Source organism: Australozyma saopauloensis, chromosome 1, assembly GCF_035610405.1.
Source record: "Australozyma saopauloensis chromosome 1, complete sequence".
Taxonomy (NCBI): domain Eukaryota; kingdom Fungi; phylum Ascomycota; class Pichiomycetes; order Serinales; family Metschnikowiaceae; genus Australozyma; species Australozyma saopauloensis.
Window position 1 is genome coordinate 2,812,803 of NC_086131.1, and position 13,414 is coordinate 2,826,216.

A 13,414-nucleotide genomic window follows, 5' to 3' on the forward strand; every position below is an offset into this window, starting at 1 on the left:
TGCTCATGTTTCTTTTATTCATACGCAAATCTATTAATTTCCTCCAGGATGCTGTTCACCCATATCTCCTGATCTAGCACCGACCTTGCTTGGAAAAGAAACACTTTCTTTTTTACCCCCGATATATCCATTACATTTTTCAAGCCCAGAGCTTTTCTTTGTAGTCTTTTCAAATTCAAACCCAGTCTCGCCTTGCACCCATACCATATAGTAAACCTTAGTTTACCACTTTCTTCAGTAGATTTCCAGCCGTCTGAGAATACTCGTGGCAACAGGTCATAGCCGGGGCTCTTTGACACTGAGAATTCACTCACGCTGTACTGTGTCAGTTTCTCTGTATGGATATAACAATCTGAAAGTGGCAATGTCGCTGTCCGGCGATAACATGGTAAATGGGAGCTCCTACGAAATTTCGTGGCAGTGAACATAACAAGATAGCCTGGACAAAGAATAACAAAGTTTTTGACAAAATGGGCACTCTTTTTGTGCTTGTAAAATAATTCGCCTGAGTGAAGGATTGTACTTGACATTGCAAGCACCGAAGTTTGAAGACTGGAAAGTAATGCTTTGTTGTTCTTTTCTTCATTTGCTCCGAACGTCTCAAACAAATTCCGTAGTTCTGTTCTATCATCTTTGTGAGCTCTCAAATTGTTTTCTTCCCTAGCTTGTATCTTCGAGGCAAGTTCATCTCTGTTTCTCATTTTCCAAAAGGCTCTCAAGTCGAGAAGCCTACTCATCCATTCTAGCCGTGTAGTTGAAGAAGGTGCAATTAAAATTAATCTTGAACCATTGAGAAACTCAATCTCAAAAGGACTATCATACGCTTCTGCATTTCTATCTTTTTTTGACACAGATGCCCATGCAGCAGAATGAGCAGTATGTATTTTCTCGGGTATCTCTTTGTAGCTCAAAAGCTTCATCTTCTTGACATGTAATAGATCAAAAGTATACTGGGCAGCTGGCACATGATGAACTTTTCTCGAAAATTCATCTAGGGCCATACGATCCTCTTGTTCGAAGTCTGCCCCATCCAACCACGGGATGTGTCCGCTGGAGTCTATCTGAAATGTGTTAAATGAAAAAATCTCCGGAATGGTGTTTGAAACTTCGCGTTTATCGGATTCATTCGTGAGAAACTGATTCTCACATGATGGTGGAATGACTTTTTCACAATCAATCATAAAAAGAAAGTTCTTTGAAGTAGTAAAATACTTCAAAATGTAACTGGGCATATGCTTTACAAGTTTAGATTCTCGGTTTTGTAGATACACTCCAAGAAATCCTTCAACGGAGCTAGGCTGCTTTCGTGAAAATGGTTTTGGATTCTTTAATAGTTCAAGAGGGGAACCCTTGGCAAAAAGCTGAGCACGAATAAGTAGTGCTAAGCTATTGTTCGGAATCCATTCCACTCTTTCGTTGAATTTGCATGCTAACCACATTTCAACGGGCAAAGCATGCTTGTCGTTCCCAAATTTCACATTTAGCCGTCGCCAATGCCGCTGAATTTGCTTGAGGACGTACTGCAAAAGGATATCTTCAAACTTGAGGTAGCCTGTATGGCACTCTCTTATTAAAAAGTTATCCACTGAAGAAATGGCTTCTTGTATCAATCTCTCGGGGATATCAATGTTGATTGTAGATCCGAGTTCACCAACATGCACTGCCACCAGCGAGTAGAATGATTCGTTCAAGCAACCCTTAATCAAATACAACCATTTGATAGATTGACTGTAGTAGCGTGCATTTAAAATAAAGATGCGAGTTCCTGTTTCACAGGGGTCGATGACGGTGATGCTTTTGTCAAGAGTTGAATAAAACTCAACACGAAGCTCTTCACGTATGAGAAAAGAAAAACTTGGACGTTTCGTGAAATCGCAACTCTTCTCAACTTTGTAAAGCTGACCCTCTAATAGGTTTTCATCGTCATGAGTTCTCCTCAAAATGACAAAGTATTCAAGCCATTTCGCCTCAAGTTCACTTGTGATATCATTGATGTCATCATCACTCATGATATTGAAAACTTTTGGCACGAATTTTACAAGCACGAGCATCCTGTCGATTCGAACAATCTCATCAACAGGGAAAAGCTTGATTCGATCAAGGAGGCGGACTTTGAGACGCCTTCCGAGGGCTTCTGAGCTGGTGCGTCTTGCGAGACTTCTAAATGTATTTCCCATCCGGTGAGATTCCTTATTTGTCGTAATGAGCTCTTCCCGAAGATGATTCTGAACCTCTTCTGATTCAGGCGCCGGGTCAACGAATGATAAGAACTGCGGGCTCCTCGCTCTATGACTTCGGAATACGCTGGAATTCATAACATTTGGACCTTTTTGTTCGGAGGAATGAAATTTTCTTTGAAACCGCGATTCGTGCCGTGGATCAGCCACGATAGCAGAGTGTGTCCCATTATGAGAGGCCGAAGTCCCAGGAGAGAACTGGGGAACATACAAATCTAAAGAAGAAATGACCGTTGAATTGACGAAGAAACTGGAATCACCCAAACTCCCACCCAAAACCTCATCTGGCCAGCTTGAACAGAGAGAATGATCCACAGATCTGGAGTCGAGGACATGATTGGATGAATCTAATGCCATTTCGCAAGAATCTGAATATCTGGAATTTGAATTTGTATCAGCATTGTCATCATCATCCTCGCATTGGCGATGTAGCTCTCTTCGTAGCAAATCATTATCTTGTCTGACCTGATTGCCAATGGATCTCTGCAATACTTCAGGGTGGAGTATGTTTTGGTACATTGTCTTGAATACACTGCATTTTTTCGTAGAATTGGCTCTTGAAGGCTGTGTAAGTCCAGAAGGTGAAGATAATCCTCGCCGCGATGCCAGCGACTTCCTAAAAAACCTATGAAGCCTCCGCTTTTTAATAACAGTATGGCCGAGAAAGCGTGGAAGGCTAGGAATTATTATCCATGCTTCAGGAATTCCTCCTATCAAGACAGTCTCTGCAGCTTCACTAATTTCCTCGGCGGTCGCATAGCTGAGCCTAAATGCAGCGAATGAACCTCTTGGAATATTGAAAGTCCTAACTGGTTCTTTGTGTTGCTGTTCTTCGGTAGCGACCACTGGCTGTTCGATCTGATCATGGCGGTTGTGGATTTCTCCCATAGCCCGCTACAATTAGGTATTGAAGGCTTTTCGCGAGATCGAGAAACTTGATAGCTAATTGATCAAGTAGACTCTATTTGAAATACTTTCGTCTGAGTGGGCACCGCCTTGACTGACAATTGAGTGCCTGTTGCATCAACTAGTTATAATCTTTCCTATATAATGGCGATCACTTCAAGAACCTCTGAGTAGCGCGAAGTTTATTCTTAGCTTGGTATTATTCTATTGCCTTTTGATTTGCGAAGAAGGCTTGGGTTGATATAGGTAATTCTTTTGAGGAGTATAATATTTGCAACCAGAAGATGGCACTGAATACGGAAAGTACTAGGGCTTGACAAGAAATGAAAATTAGGTTTTGAAAAAAGATGAACACAAAATTTCATTGAGAAGTTTGCATTAATTCTACATTTACACTTGAAAGCAATTATGGATATTCTAATAATTAACGCTTAACTTTTAATACCGCCAGCTAAATCCAGCTGCTGGCCCAACCCACAAAATATAAAACTAGAACTTTTCCCTTCATAAATCCAAACTGAAATCATCACGATCCCGATTTGACGCTTCATTTGCCGAATTTCATCTCCTCTAGCGCTGCAATCGTGACTTTGGCAAATTCTACAGTCTGATCAACGCAGAAGCTATGACCTATAGACTTGAAATCCTTTTTGTCGTCGTCACCAACCTGAAACTTCACAGACTCATTTTCCAGGTTGTGATACCTTCCGAGAATGTAATCCCGAGTATTGTCGTGGACCCAATAGTCGTTGAATGCAAAAAAACACCAGATTTTTACATCGAAATTTCGTGGAAGTGTCTCAAAAAACCAATCGTTCAATTGGTCGTCCCTGTGAATGACGTTAAGCTCTTCTCTGGCCAAAGAAAGTGCCTGACGCACGATTCTAGGTGATTTGTAGATCTTGAATGTGGCGTCAACTGCATTCTCATGAGCTTCTATCAGGCGTTTGTCATTCAGACAGGGTGAATCAATTGCGTATTTCTTGATGATGGATCTCGCCAAAGAATCTGTGAGCAAGAATTGGAGAAAGCAAACGAACCATACTGCTAAGGTGACCACGGGAAGATTGTTGAAAAGTTTTGTAAACAAGACTCCAGAGTCAGACTTCGCAATATCAACAATTGTAGGGCAAATGAAACCCACAAACTCAATTCTTACCTTACCCTCCAACTCCTTATCCTCCAAGAGCTTTTTGATCACCCTTTGAGTAATGAAACTCCCTACAGAATGACACATGAAACTCAATTGATCATGTCCATCGAGAATGCGTTTCTTCAAGATCTTAACCTTGTGATCAATCTGATAGTCTAGGTCATAGAAGTCTGGATGTAGGCCCTTTGCAGCGACGAGGTAGTCACCTGAAGTTTGATATCCCGCATGGCCAACAACTAGGACATCATATCCGGGATACTTTTCACTGATTATGTTCATGTAAGTCACATAATAGTCAATTAGACCAGGGTTGCCAGGAATAAACACAAGTAGGCGAGAGCTCAGACCCTGGCTCTTCGCATCTATCCAGTATTCAGACGTTAAAGGATAATCTGTATTCGTGTAAATATCAATTGGCATTGTGGAGTTGGCACTGGCTTGTGGAATCGTGATGCATGTGTTTCAGATCAAGGATCAGGGGTTGACACCCGTACACCGATAACTGGGGTTAGCCCATTGCGTCGTTTAAGAGATATCCGAGGCAGGTGACAAGTCAAACAGGTAACTTTGTTCTTTGATTTCGATTTTTTCGTCATTAATTGAGTGTAGGTCTCTTTCGTAGTAGTGAAGTTTTCTCGACTTGTGTAGTAAAATGACAGTTTGGGTGCGTGTTCCGTACAACATTGGACTAGCCGAGGTAGGGGTGCAATTCAAAGGAGGAATGAAGACAGACTCTCGGAGACTTTTCATAGTTTCTGGCAGCTTTAAAAGGTCATTGTTGGGTTCACGGGGAAAAGTGTCCTTCGATAAGACATCGAAACATGCCTCTACCAATTGCTCGCCAGAGAAGCCCTTGAATACAGAAGTCTCAACCAATTCGGAGAGACTATTGCAAGCCAAGTCTACCTTTTTCCATGGCTCGTAATACAAGGAGTTAGATACCGAAAACGTTTTTTGCAGAGCAATTTGCTGATGAAGGTCCCCGCGGAGATCATGCTCCGCATGTATTTTACCCCGATCTCCGCGATTACTGATGATATTGAGTGGTTTTATACGCCCTGTTGTTTCATCAATGTCTAATTTACCGTAAACCAATGTAAAACCACCAATCAGATTGAGAACATTAGAAGTTCTGACACATACCTTCTTCGAAAGCGATTCTTCCAAGCTCGTATACCAAGTGTCGTCATCCAAATCAGAGGACAAGTAGTCAATGGGCAAAATTCCTCTCGATACCTCGCTAACTGTCATATTCGGTTCGCAATAATTGACTAACACAGCTAATTTCCCCAGAGAAGTGACCCCGATCCAAGTTCCGTGCTCCTTCCGGCCGAGATCTAGAGGCGAAAGTAGCTCCGTGCCATTTGGAAGCGTTCGCTTGTTAGCCAATTGGGTCGGTCTTCCGAAATATTCATCTCTGTTTGAAAGAAGTATTAGTGGGTAGTCCGGGTGAGAGGTAGTGGAGATAAGAATACACATATGCTACACGGAAGTGAATTCGGTCTTTCGGCAAAGAACAATGGACGTTGACTTTGAAAGGTGGCAAAAAGAGAAATGGTATTCTTGTGACCTGATTTGTATGGGAGTACACTCTGCAGGCATTTGTGGGGAATCCAAACATAGAGAGAAGAAAATAGATAAACAATTTTCCTTAGAATAAGGCGCATTCTAATTTGCAAAACGGCGTGGCACTGGAAACCCCTCTGTTGATTTTTCTTGATTTCTGCCTGAGAGGCTGCTTGTTATAGTTTAGGTTAAAGAATCATGAACACTTTTATGTAATTATTTAGAATTTTTGATAGTAGGATGCATGATTTCAATGATGCATGTATATCAAAATCGCAAAACTTAGTTTTAACGATGAATACAGCGATTTCTAACTCGGCAGTAGAGACACCGAACCAGAATGGCATTAACAACGCCCTCTCTAGACTAACACAGAATTCCATGGCTCTCCATGGATGTGTCGGCATCTAAATGAAAGCGACTCAAGACTGCTGCATTGGGCGGTGTCTCGATAGCGGCTCTACGTGGCAAATCTTCGTCGGGGATGTCCAAATCGATGGAGATGTCGAGTTCACTACCATAGGCTCCGTTCAAACTAGCATCAACTTCATTTGTAGATTTACTCCAATTCTTGTAGCGGTAGCTTTGCTCATAGAATGCATTCACGTTCTGGGTCGCATGTCCCAAAAGTACAGGGGAACGGCCCTCTTCACTGGCACATTTCCGTTGAGGAAGTGTCAAACTCAACGGACTGTGGAGGGGAACAGTGCAGTCTGCTACCTCATGCTCAAAGAAAGACGAGCCGCCCAGCTCGAGCAACGCTACCTCGTCATGAACAGAGGTGTTTGCAAAGTAGGACATACGAGCCAATTCGTTCGCGGTAGGACGCATGTCAGGATCCCACAACAAGCATTGTCTTAAGAGACAAGCCAATTCAGGTTGACGGCAATCTACGAGGGTATATATGCTTTTTGGCTGAAGGATTGGCAATTGAATGCCCATCTCTTGTGCCAAATCGACACCCTCCAACCATTCCCCACCCATATCCTCATCGCTGCGATCACCTATGGAAGGGTTCCCTAATTCCTTAAGGATTTGCCAAAGTTGGTCCGCCTCATTCATACCTGGAAACAAAGGACGGTTGGTCAAGATCTCCACCCCTACAGAAGCAAAAGCCCAGATATCAATAGGGTAAGAATATTGCTTCAGACGCAAGAGAATCTCGGGGGCCCGGTACCATCGAGTTGACACATACTGAGTGAGACACATGGAATTTTCGACGTGTCTGGCAAGGCCATAGTCGCAGAGCTTAAGCACGAAAGCATCCTTGGCCACCACAGACGCAGGGACATCTTTTCCATAATATGTTCTACTTCCAGTTAATAATATGTTTTCCGGCTTAATGTCACGGTGAAAGTAGCCATAAGAATGGATATGGCGGATAGCGCCGAGGAGTTGTGCCAAAAGACTCTTGACCACGGCGTCAGAGAGGGGCTTCTGCTCATTTTTGTCGAGAAATTGATACAAATTCAGATTCATTGCCTCCATGGAAATATGGAGCTTCCCACTGAATGAGTCGACGAACATATCAAATATCTGCATGAGGTTCGGATGGGCAGGAATCGTCAAAATGAACCTGACCTCGTTGACTTCAAGGTAATCTAAAGGATTCACGAAGCGCTTTTTCATCACTTTAACTGCCATAAGACCGTTTAAGTATTCCTTCTCGGGAGTCTTTCCCTCGACAGGAGCCATCAAGGTTCCCTTTCGACCTGTTCTAGATGCAAGGAGAGAAGGCATGCTCATGCGATACTTGGCCAATAACGCACATCCGAAACTGCCGATTCCTAAGCGGCTAATTACGCAATACGATTCGGGAAAGGATTTGAATCGCAAAGGACGAAGTTCTTGAGACATTTGGCTTTTTGGGTTTTGGACTTGACAGCAATTTCAGATGAAGCGCCAGGACAGGATTCGATAGGAAAAGGCCCGCACTCACAGATTGATATTGAACTTTAATTTTAAATTCGTTGTAAGTGAATTTAAATGAATATCAGAAGTTTTGCTCTTTTTATATGGGCACAAATTATGGAAAGTGAGACAGTTGCAGCCATAACTATATGCGGAATAGTGAAATGCGTATCTGCAGAACATGACCAATTGGAACGACAAGAAGGAAGGAAGGTTGCCACGAACCGGATTGAAAAAATATCAAAAAAAGTTGCGAGAAATGAACGAAAATCAATTGCGCTAAAATATGTCTTGAGTTCATTACTTTAACCTTTGATAGAGACTGCTATCACGTGCAGCATCTCACGTGAGATATTTCACCTTAGGTTCACATTATCTTAATTTCCATGTCTTTGCCACCAATAATGTCATACGACTCTCTCAAGAAATATGCTGTCCAAGCGGTAGCCAGGATCTTACCTCTTGACTCGGAAACGTGTTTGGAAATGGTCAATTACACACTCTCGCTCCCGAATGACGAAATCGAAAGCCACCTTCTAGACCTACTAGGCCATTCAGAGGAGAGTTACGAATTTATTTCGAAATTTATGGACCTCAAAAAGGCTGCTGATGATCCTAAGACTCCAAGTAACGATAAAAACCTGAACAAATCTTCAAAAAAAGACGGACTTCCTCAATGGGGACCTAAAACCAAAGCACCCGCTCCAAAGAATAAAACGAGACTTCAAAATAACAAGACCTCAGTGACTGTTTCAGAGCTCTCATCTTTGAAGCCGTCAAACCAGCTCTCTAACTCACAGGCCAAAAAGTCGAAAAAGAAGACTTTAGATAGTTTGAAAGATATTGAAGCTGTTCTCAATGAGTTAGAGGTGAGTCGCACGGTCGAGGATGTTGACGGAATATATTCCTCGAAAGTGTTGAGGGTGTGCAATTGTATGGCTACAAAGCATCCTTTATTCGAAGTTGCTCCAAACTGTCTCAATTGCGGCAAGATTATTTGCTCGAAGGAAGGTCTACAGCCATGCTCTTCATGCGGTAAGGAACTTCTTAACGAACACGAGAAGAATGAAATTGTCAAAATTCTTCTCTCCGAAAGAGACCTTCTTGATACGAAAAAAGCACATGCCAAAGACAAGCTGATACAGCTGCAAACGACAAAACCTCTGAAGTACATCAAGTTTTCCAATGCCACTGGTGGCAACTTATGGAAAGCGCAAGAAGAAGCTTTCAAAATCGCGGAACAGGAGGCTAAGCGCCGTCGAGAGCAAGAAGAGGAACAAGCGCAAAAGAAGCTAGAGATCGAGGAGCAGATGCGCGAATTGGAGCACTACAAGCGAACGAAAGATGTTGATGAAGCTCTTCTATCGGCCCAAAATAGATTGGAGACCCTCTTGCATTATCAGGATACAGGTGCTGAGCGAAGCAAGATCATCGATAATGCTGCGGATTACGAGATGCCATCCCTTTCCAGTGGAAGCATGTGGCTATCGCCAGTTGAGAGGGCTTTACAATTGAAAAAGCAGCAGAAGCAATTAAGGTCATTTGAAGCAGAGGAAAAGGCTCGTGTGGGGCGTTCTTCTAAGGTGGTTGAGATGGTCATTAAGGACGGAAAGGTGAAGATGGTAGAGAAAGTCGTGCAGGCGAAAGAAAACGATCAAGAAGCTATCGAAAGTCTTGAGGATGAGATCCGTCGCGACAAATTGGCTCGGGAACAGGAGCTCACCAAAAATGTATGGGACTATGAGCTAGACCAAAATAAGTGGGAGAAGCCAACATATGTAAGTGCGGATAAAGGTGGCCATCACAGAAGAGACAACCTTCTATTCAAAGAGAGTAGAGTTCAGCACGACATCATTGATGATGTGGAGTTAGTGACTACGATACCCTCATAGTTCGGACGTCGTTTATCGTGTATACATGTTATGACTGCATCATCTCCTTCTCATCCGCTGCTTGAAGCGTTTAGTTCTTGGATCATTAATCTTGAGACGTTTGTAGTTGTTACTGATTGGTCTAAGGGTCGTACTTGGTGGCCGCTTGGCTTTGGCAGGTAAAGTGTTCTCATCATCACTATTAGACTCCTCCTCTTCCTCTGAATCTTGATGAGTTACATCATTTAGCTTTGCAATTTCTGCATGCACATCTTTACCATCAAAACCTTCTGCATCGTTTTCGGCTCTAGGCTTCATTTTGTATCTTCTGGTTGTACGCTTTTGAGTCTTTGCCTTTCTCCGTCTAATTTTCATTCGCTCGTCCTCTTCTTCTTCCAGCGACAGCACGTCTTCTTCTTGAATTTGGAGTTCTCGCTCAATCTCTAGCTTTTGCACCTCAAGACTCTCGTCTTTAGCTAAGTTTTGTAACTCGTTGAATAAAGTTGAGATTCGCTTTCCTCCACCGAGCAGTAGAACTCGTTGTGTTTTAAGTGGAGATGGAGAAACTTGGAATTTCATTGCTGGTTTTGTAGGAGTCTGGTGCAATGCTTTAGTAGGTGATGCCTCTAAGCTCGGGCTTTGGCTCAATGCATTCTTATAAGGTGAGAGGCTTTCCATAGAAAACCGAGAGTTAACTTTTCCTAGATACAAAGGCGTTTCGGATCCTTCAAATGAATTTTTCCGTGCCTTGGGAGAGCTCTGTGCTGCCATTTGTAGCCTGCTTGATAAACTAGCAGATGATCTCGACGGAGTTAGACTGGAAAATGTGAGAGGCTTGACAGCTTTTGTTGGCGTTTTGAACGTGAGAGCATCACCCTTTTTTTTGCTAGGTGATAAAAATTGACTCAGCTTGAACGGCAGATCACCGATTTGGCGTAGAATAGGGACCTGTCCAAATTCAGTGCTTGACTTTGCCAAATCGAACAGACGAGACTTCAATGGCGACGACTCCGGAGGACTCGGAATGACGTCAAAAAGAGAAAGCACTTTACCATTAGCTTGTGGAGTTGGCCCGAGTTCTGCGTTAAACGTAGGTTCTAGCGATTCGACATCACTATCGTCACTGAACACGAAATTGAACAGGCTTGACTCAGGGATAGCATTGATTTTGGACTCCTCTGTCTTGAGTGCTCTGCTTTTGAGGCTCTGATACCTTTTGTATGCTTTTCTTATGGCCGAATTAGCTTTGATATCAGCCTTAGTGGGAAGACGATCAAACTCGGCCGCAAAGCTTTTCTCCCATACTTTAATTTCAGATCTGCATTGTTCTAGCTCTGACATTTCAATTGTTTGCAGAAAAACGCGTCGATTCCTTTCACAGACGGATTTAAAGGAGCTTCGTTATTGGTTTTGAAATGAAACCTGGGGTACGATGAGATTGCCTAATCCGGACTAAATTACATTGACGCAAAGATTTTGATAAGAACTAATTCCGCGCGTAGATATTATATTTACAATGAGGTTAAATTTGAACACCAATAAATCTGTGTCGAGTTTCCCTGGCGTGATCTATTGTGGTCTTGTTGAGCTTCCCGAACAAGCGTGTCATATCGAACATTACAGGATCCGACGCGCCAACTGTTCTTGAGAAATCAGGCAATAAATTACCATGCTGAAATCTAACTTGCTATGAAGACATCCTTCTTCATTTGTGCAAGATTGCTTCTGATTGCTCGGAAGAAAGTCATATCTTCAGGCTGAATCAGGGTGACCATACTGTTCACAGCGAGGAGAAAAGCATCTCTTTGCGTCTCAGAATCAAATTTGTTGGAGTTTTGTGCTAGAGCACCCATGAATCCTCCAGTGGTTCCTGGAGTCTCGGTCCATAAATCTCTAAGGAACTTGTATGATTGCGACTTATTACTTTTCAATGCCAAAAATACTGCAAGACGCACAAATGAGTCCAATTTTTCAGCCGGCGTGCATGTTCCTAGAAATGATGTGCGCTCCCATTGTTGCCAAAATTTTTCCCATTTCCCACAATTTCCGTACGTAAACAAAATCGCCTCGTTTTGAGAAGCCAACTCGCCGTTCTCTACTATTTTATCCTGATGAGAAGCAATAGCAAGAATATCTCTCATTTTGTTTGATGCCAAAGTGGAGTATGTGCCAGTGTTGTTTGGAACGAGCTTTCTTTTGCCATCAATTATATCCGATACCATCTTGGAGTGTACGAGGTTATCAGAGTCGGTGTATGCGAGTCTCCAGACTAACGGCAAGAAGCGAGTGTCTGCACTAAGGGAAAATTCCTCGTTCGAAAACTCAAATAACGTGGAGATAAAGCGGGAAAGCTTATCTAGAGAATTGTCTGATGAAACCTTTGAATTTCTTATGATCTCTGGAGTGTCCAAAAGAAGCTGTGCATATTTCGTTACGTCATTAACTTTTTCTTCTAATGAATTGTAGGTCAAGGCGAGCTTGGAAGCATGCTTTTGTAAAATGGAGTCCTCCACTTCTTGGAAAGGGACTAGATCCGATCTCACGAGATGAATTGATTTAAGAAAGCTAGTGCGAATGTCGAACTCCTTTACATCGGCTCCTTGGAATAGGTCTTCAAAGTCTCTCTTTAATTCGAGAATTCGATCGCTGGAGGCATCTTGTGGTAGCCGATTGAGTGATTCCAAGAGATGATCTAATTCTCCAGCATTACTGGCATGAGTGGAATATGAGCGGGTACTTGTGTGGTATGCTCTAGTTCCACGACGACGTGCGAAATTGTGAAGGACATTATCTGATTCGTAGTCAATAACTTCTTCCTTTTCGTAAAGTTTGCGGTCTTCAGGGGCACACCATATCAGCTCTAAATTCAATTCGGATCTTCGGCGTTCGGTGAGCATGTGAACCTCAACACCATCGTGAAGACATAAGATCCAACTGTTTGCGGAAAAGCCGTAATCATTGTCAGTTGCTGATGGCCCTTTGCGTGCCCTCCTTAAAAGCCTACGGCGCATCGCAGGAGTTTTTGCTGAGGATACCATACCCTGGATTGAGGGAATCACTCCATATTGATGTTTAATGTGTGTTCTAAGCTCGCTGGCGGCTTTGTAGATGTGTCTTTCGGACTTTCCTGTACCAATAATGATGTAATCTAAGTCATTGCGATTCAATTTGAATTCATGACTGTCATCTAGAGATTTGATATCGAAAATCAGTAGCTCATCTATACCTAAGTCTTTCGCCAAAAGGTCTAGGAACTCACTTAAATGCGGAGGACTGTCCGCGGGAATGTCTGGGATTTTGATATCTTTTCCATCAAGGAGATTTGAGGTAACTTCTTGCCGGAGATACCATGGTACCGATATGTCGTCGCCCAGTTGTGCGGATGATTGATTTTCAGAGACGAGTTCATTTGGAAGTTCGCCCGAAAAATCCAACTCATATGCTTCCACCGAATCCTGTGATTGATTTTCGCTCTCTGCAAGGTCTTTTTCGATCGTCTCCACCTCGTTTTGGTCAATGGAGTTGTGGATCAAGTCATTTTCAGAAGTGGTGTTGATCTTGAGCTCTGGTCTTGCTTTTTCATCCTCTCTTGATACTTGAAAACAACGAGCCGAATGAGATATATCTCTTGATCTAGAAATAGGCAATAGCCATGCTCTGACGGCACTCTTTTGGATATTTCTGATCATGGTGGTTGATAGAACTGAAATTGTGGAGGTGGCAAGAATATGGAGCATTCCAATGTGCACAAAGTACTAAATAAATTTCTA

At 42.7% G+C, this 13,414-nt stretch overlaps 7 protein-coding genes across 7 annotated transcripts; 1 reads left to right on the forward strand and 6 right to left on the reverse strand.

Annotated features, from left to right (window-relative positions):
- Positions 1-14: 14 nt before the first annotated feature.
- PUMCH_001223 (uncharacterized protein) lies at positions 15-3,125 on the reverse strand (the record flags this gene model as incomplete). The annotated part of the gene is made up of 1 exon (XM_063020285.1): positions 15-3,125. The coding sequence occupies one exon, from the start codon at positions 3,123-3,125 to the stop codon at positions 15-17; it is 3,111 nt and encodes a 1,036-aa protein (XP_062876355.1).
- Positions 3,126-3,690: 565 nt separating this feature from the next.
- PUMCH_001224 (uncharacterized protein) lies at positions 3,691-4,716 on the reverse strand (the record flags this gene model as incomplete). Its single annotated transcript, XM_063020286.1, has 1 exon — positions 3,691-4,716. The coding sequence occupies one exon, from the start codon at positions 4,714-4,716 to the stop codon at positions 3,691-3,693; it is 1,026 nt and encodes a 341-aa protein (XP_062876356.1).
- A 105-nt stretch (positions 4,717-4,821) lies between these two features.
- PUMCH_001225 (uncharacterized protein) lies at positions 4,822-5,775 on the reverse strand (the record flags this gene model as incomplete). The annotated part of the gene is made up of 1 exon (XM_063020287.1): positions 4,822-5,775. The coding sequence occupies one exon, from the start codon at positions 5,773-5,775 to the stop codon at positions 4,822-4,824; it is 954 nt and encodes a 317-aa protein (XP_062876357.1).
- A 453-nt stretch (positions 5,776-6,228) lies between these two features.
- PUMCH_001226 (uncharacterized protein) lies at positions 6,229-7,719 on the reverse strand (the record flags this gene model as incomplete). The annotated part of the gene is made up of 1 exon (XM_063020288.1): positions 6,229-7,719. The coding sequence occupies one exon, from the start codon at positions 7,717-7,719 to the stop codon at positions 6,229-6,231; it is 1,491 nt and encodes a 496-aa protein (XP_062876358.1).
- A 440-nt stretch (positions 7,720-8,159) lies between these two features.
- On the forward strand, positions 8,160-9,665 carry PUMCH_001227 (uncharacterized protein; the record flags this gene model as incomplete). The annotated part of the gene is made up of 1 exon (XM_063020289.1): positions 8,160-9,665. The coding sequence occupies one exon, from the start codon at positions 8,160-8,162 to the stop codon at positions 9,663-9,665; it is 1,506 nt and encodes a 501-aa protein (XP_062876359.1).
- A 39-nt stretch (positions 9,666-9,704) lies between these two features.
- Positions 9,705-10,985, reverse strand: PUMCH_001228 (uncharacterized protein; the record flags this gene model as incomplete). The annotated part of the gene is made up of 1 exon (XM_063020290.1): positions 9,705-10,985. The coding sequence occupies one exon, from the start codon at positions 10,983-10,985 to the stop codon at positions 9,705-9,707; it is 1,281 nt and encodes a 426-aa protein (XP_062876360.1).
- A 338-nt stretch (positions 10,986-11,323) lies between these two features.
- On the reverse strand, positions 11,324-13,381 carry PUMCH_001229 (uncharacterized protein; the record flags this gene model as incomplete). The annotated part of the gene is made up of 1 exon (XM_063020291.1): positions 11,324-13,381. The coding sequence occupies one exon, from the start codon at positions 13,379-13,381 to the stop codon at positions 11,324-11,326; it is 2,058 nt and encodes a 685-aa protein (XP_062876361.1).
- Between the last annotated feature and the right edge of the window lie 33 nt (positions 13,382-13,414).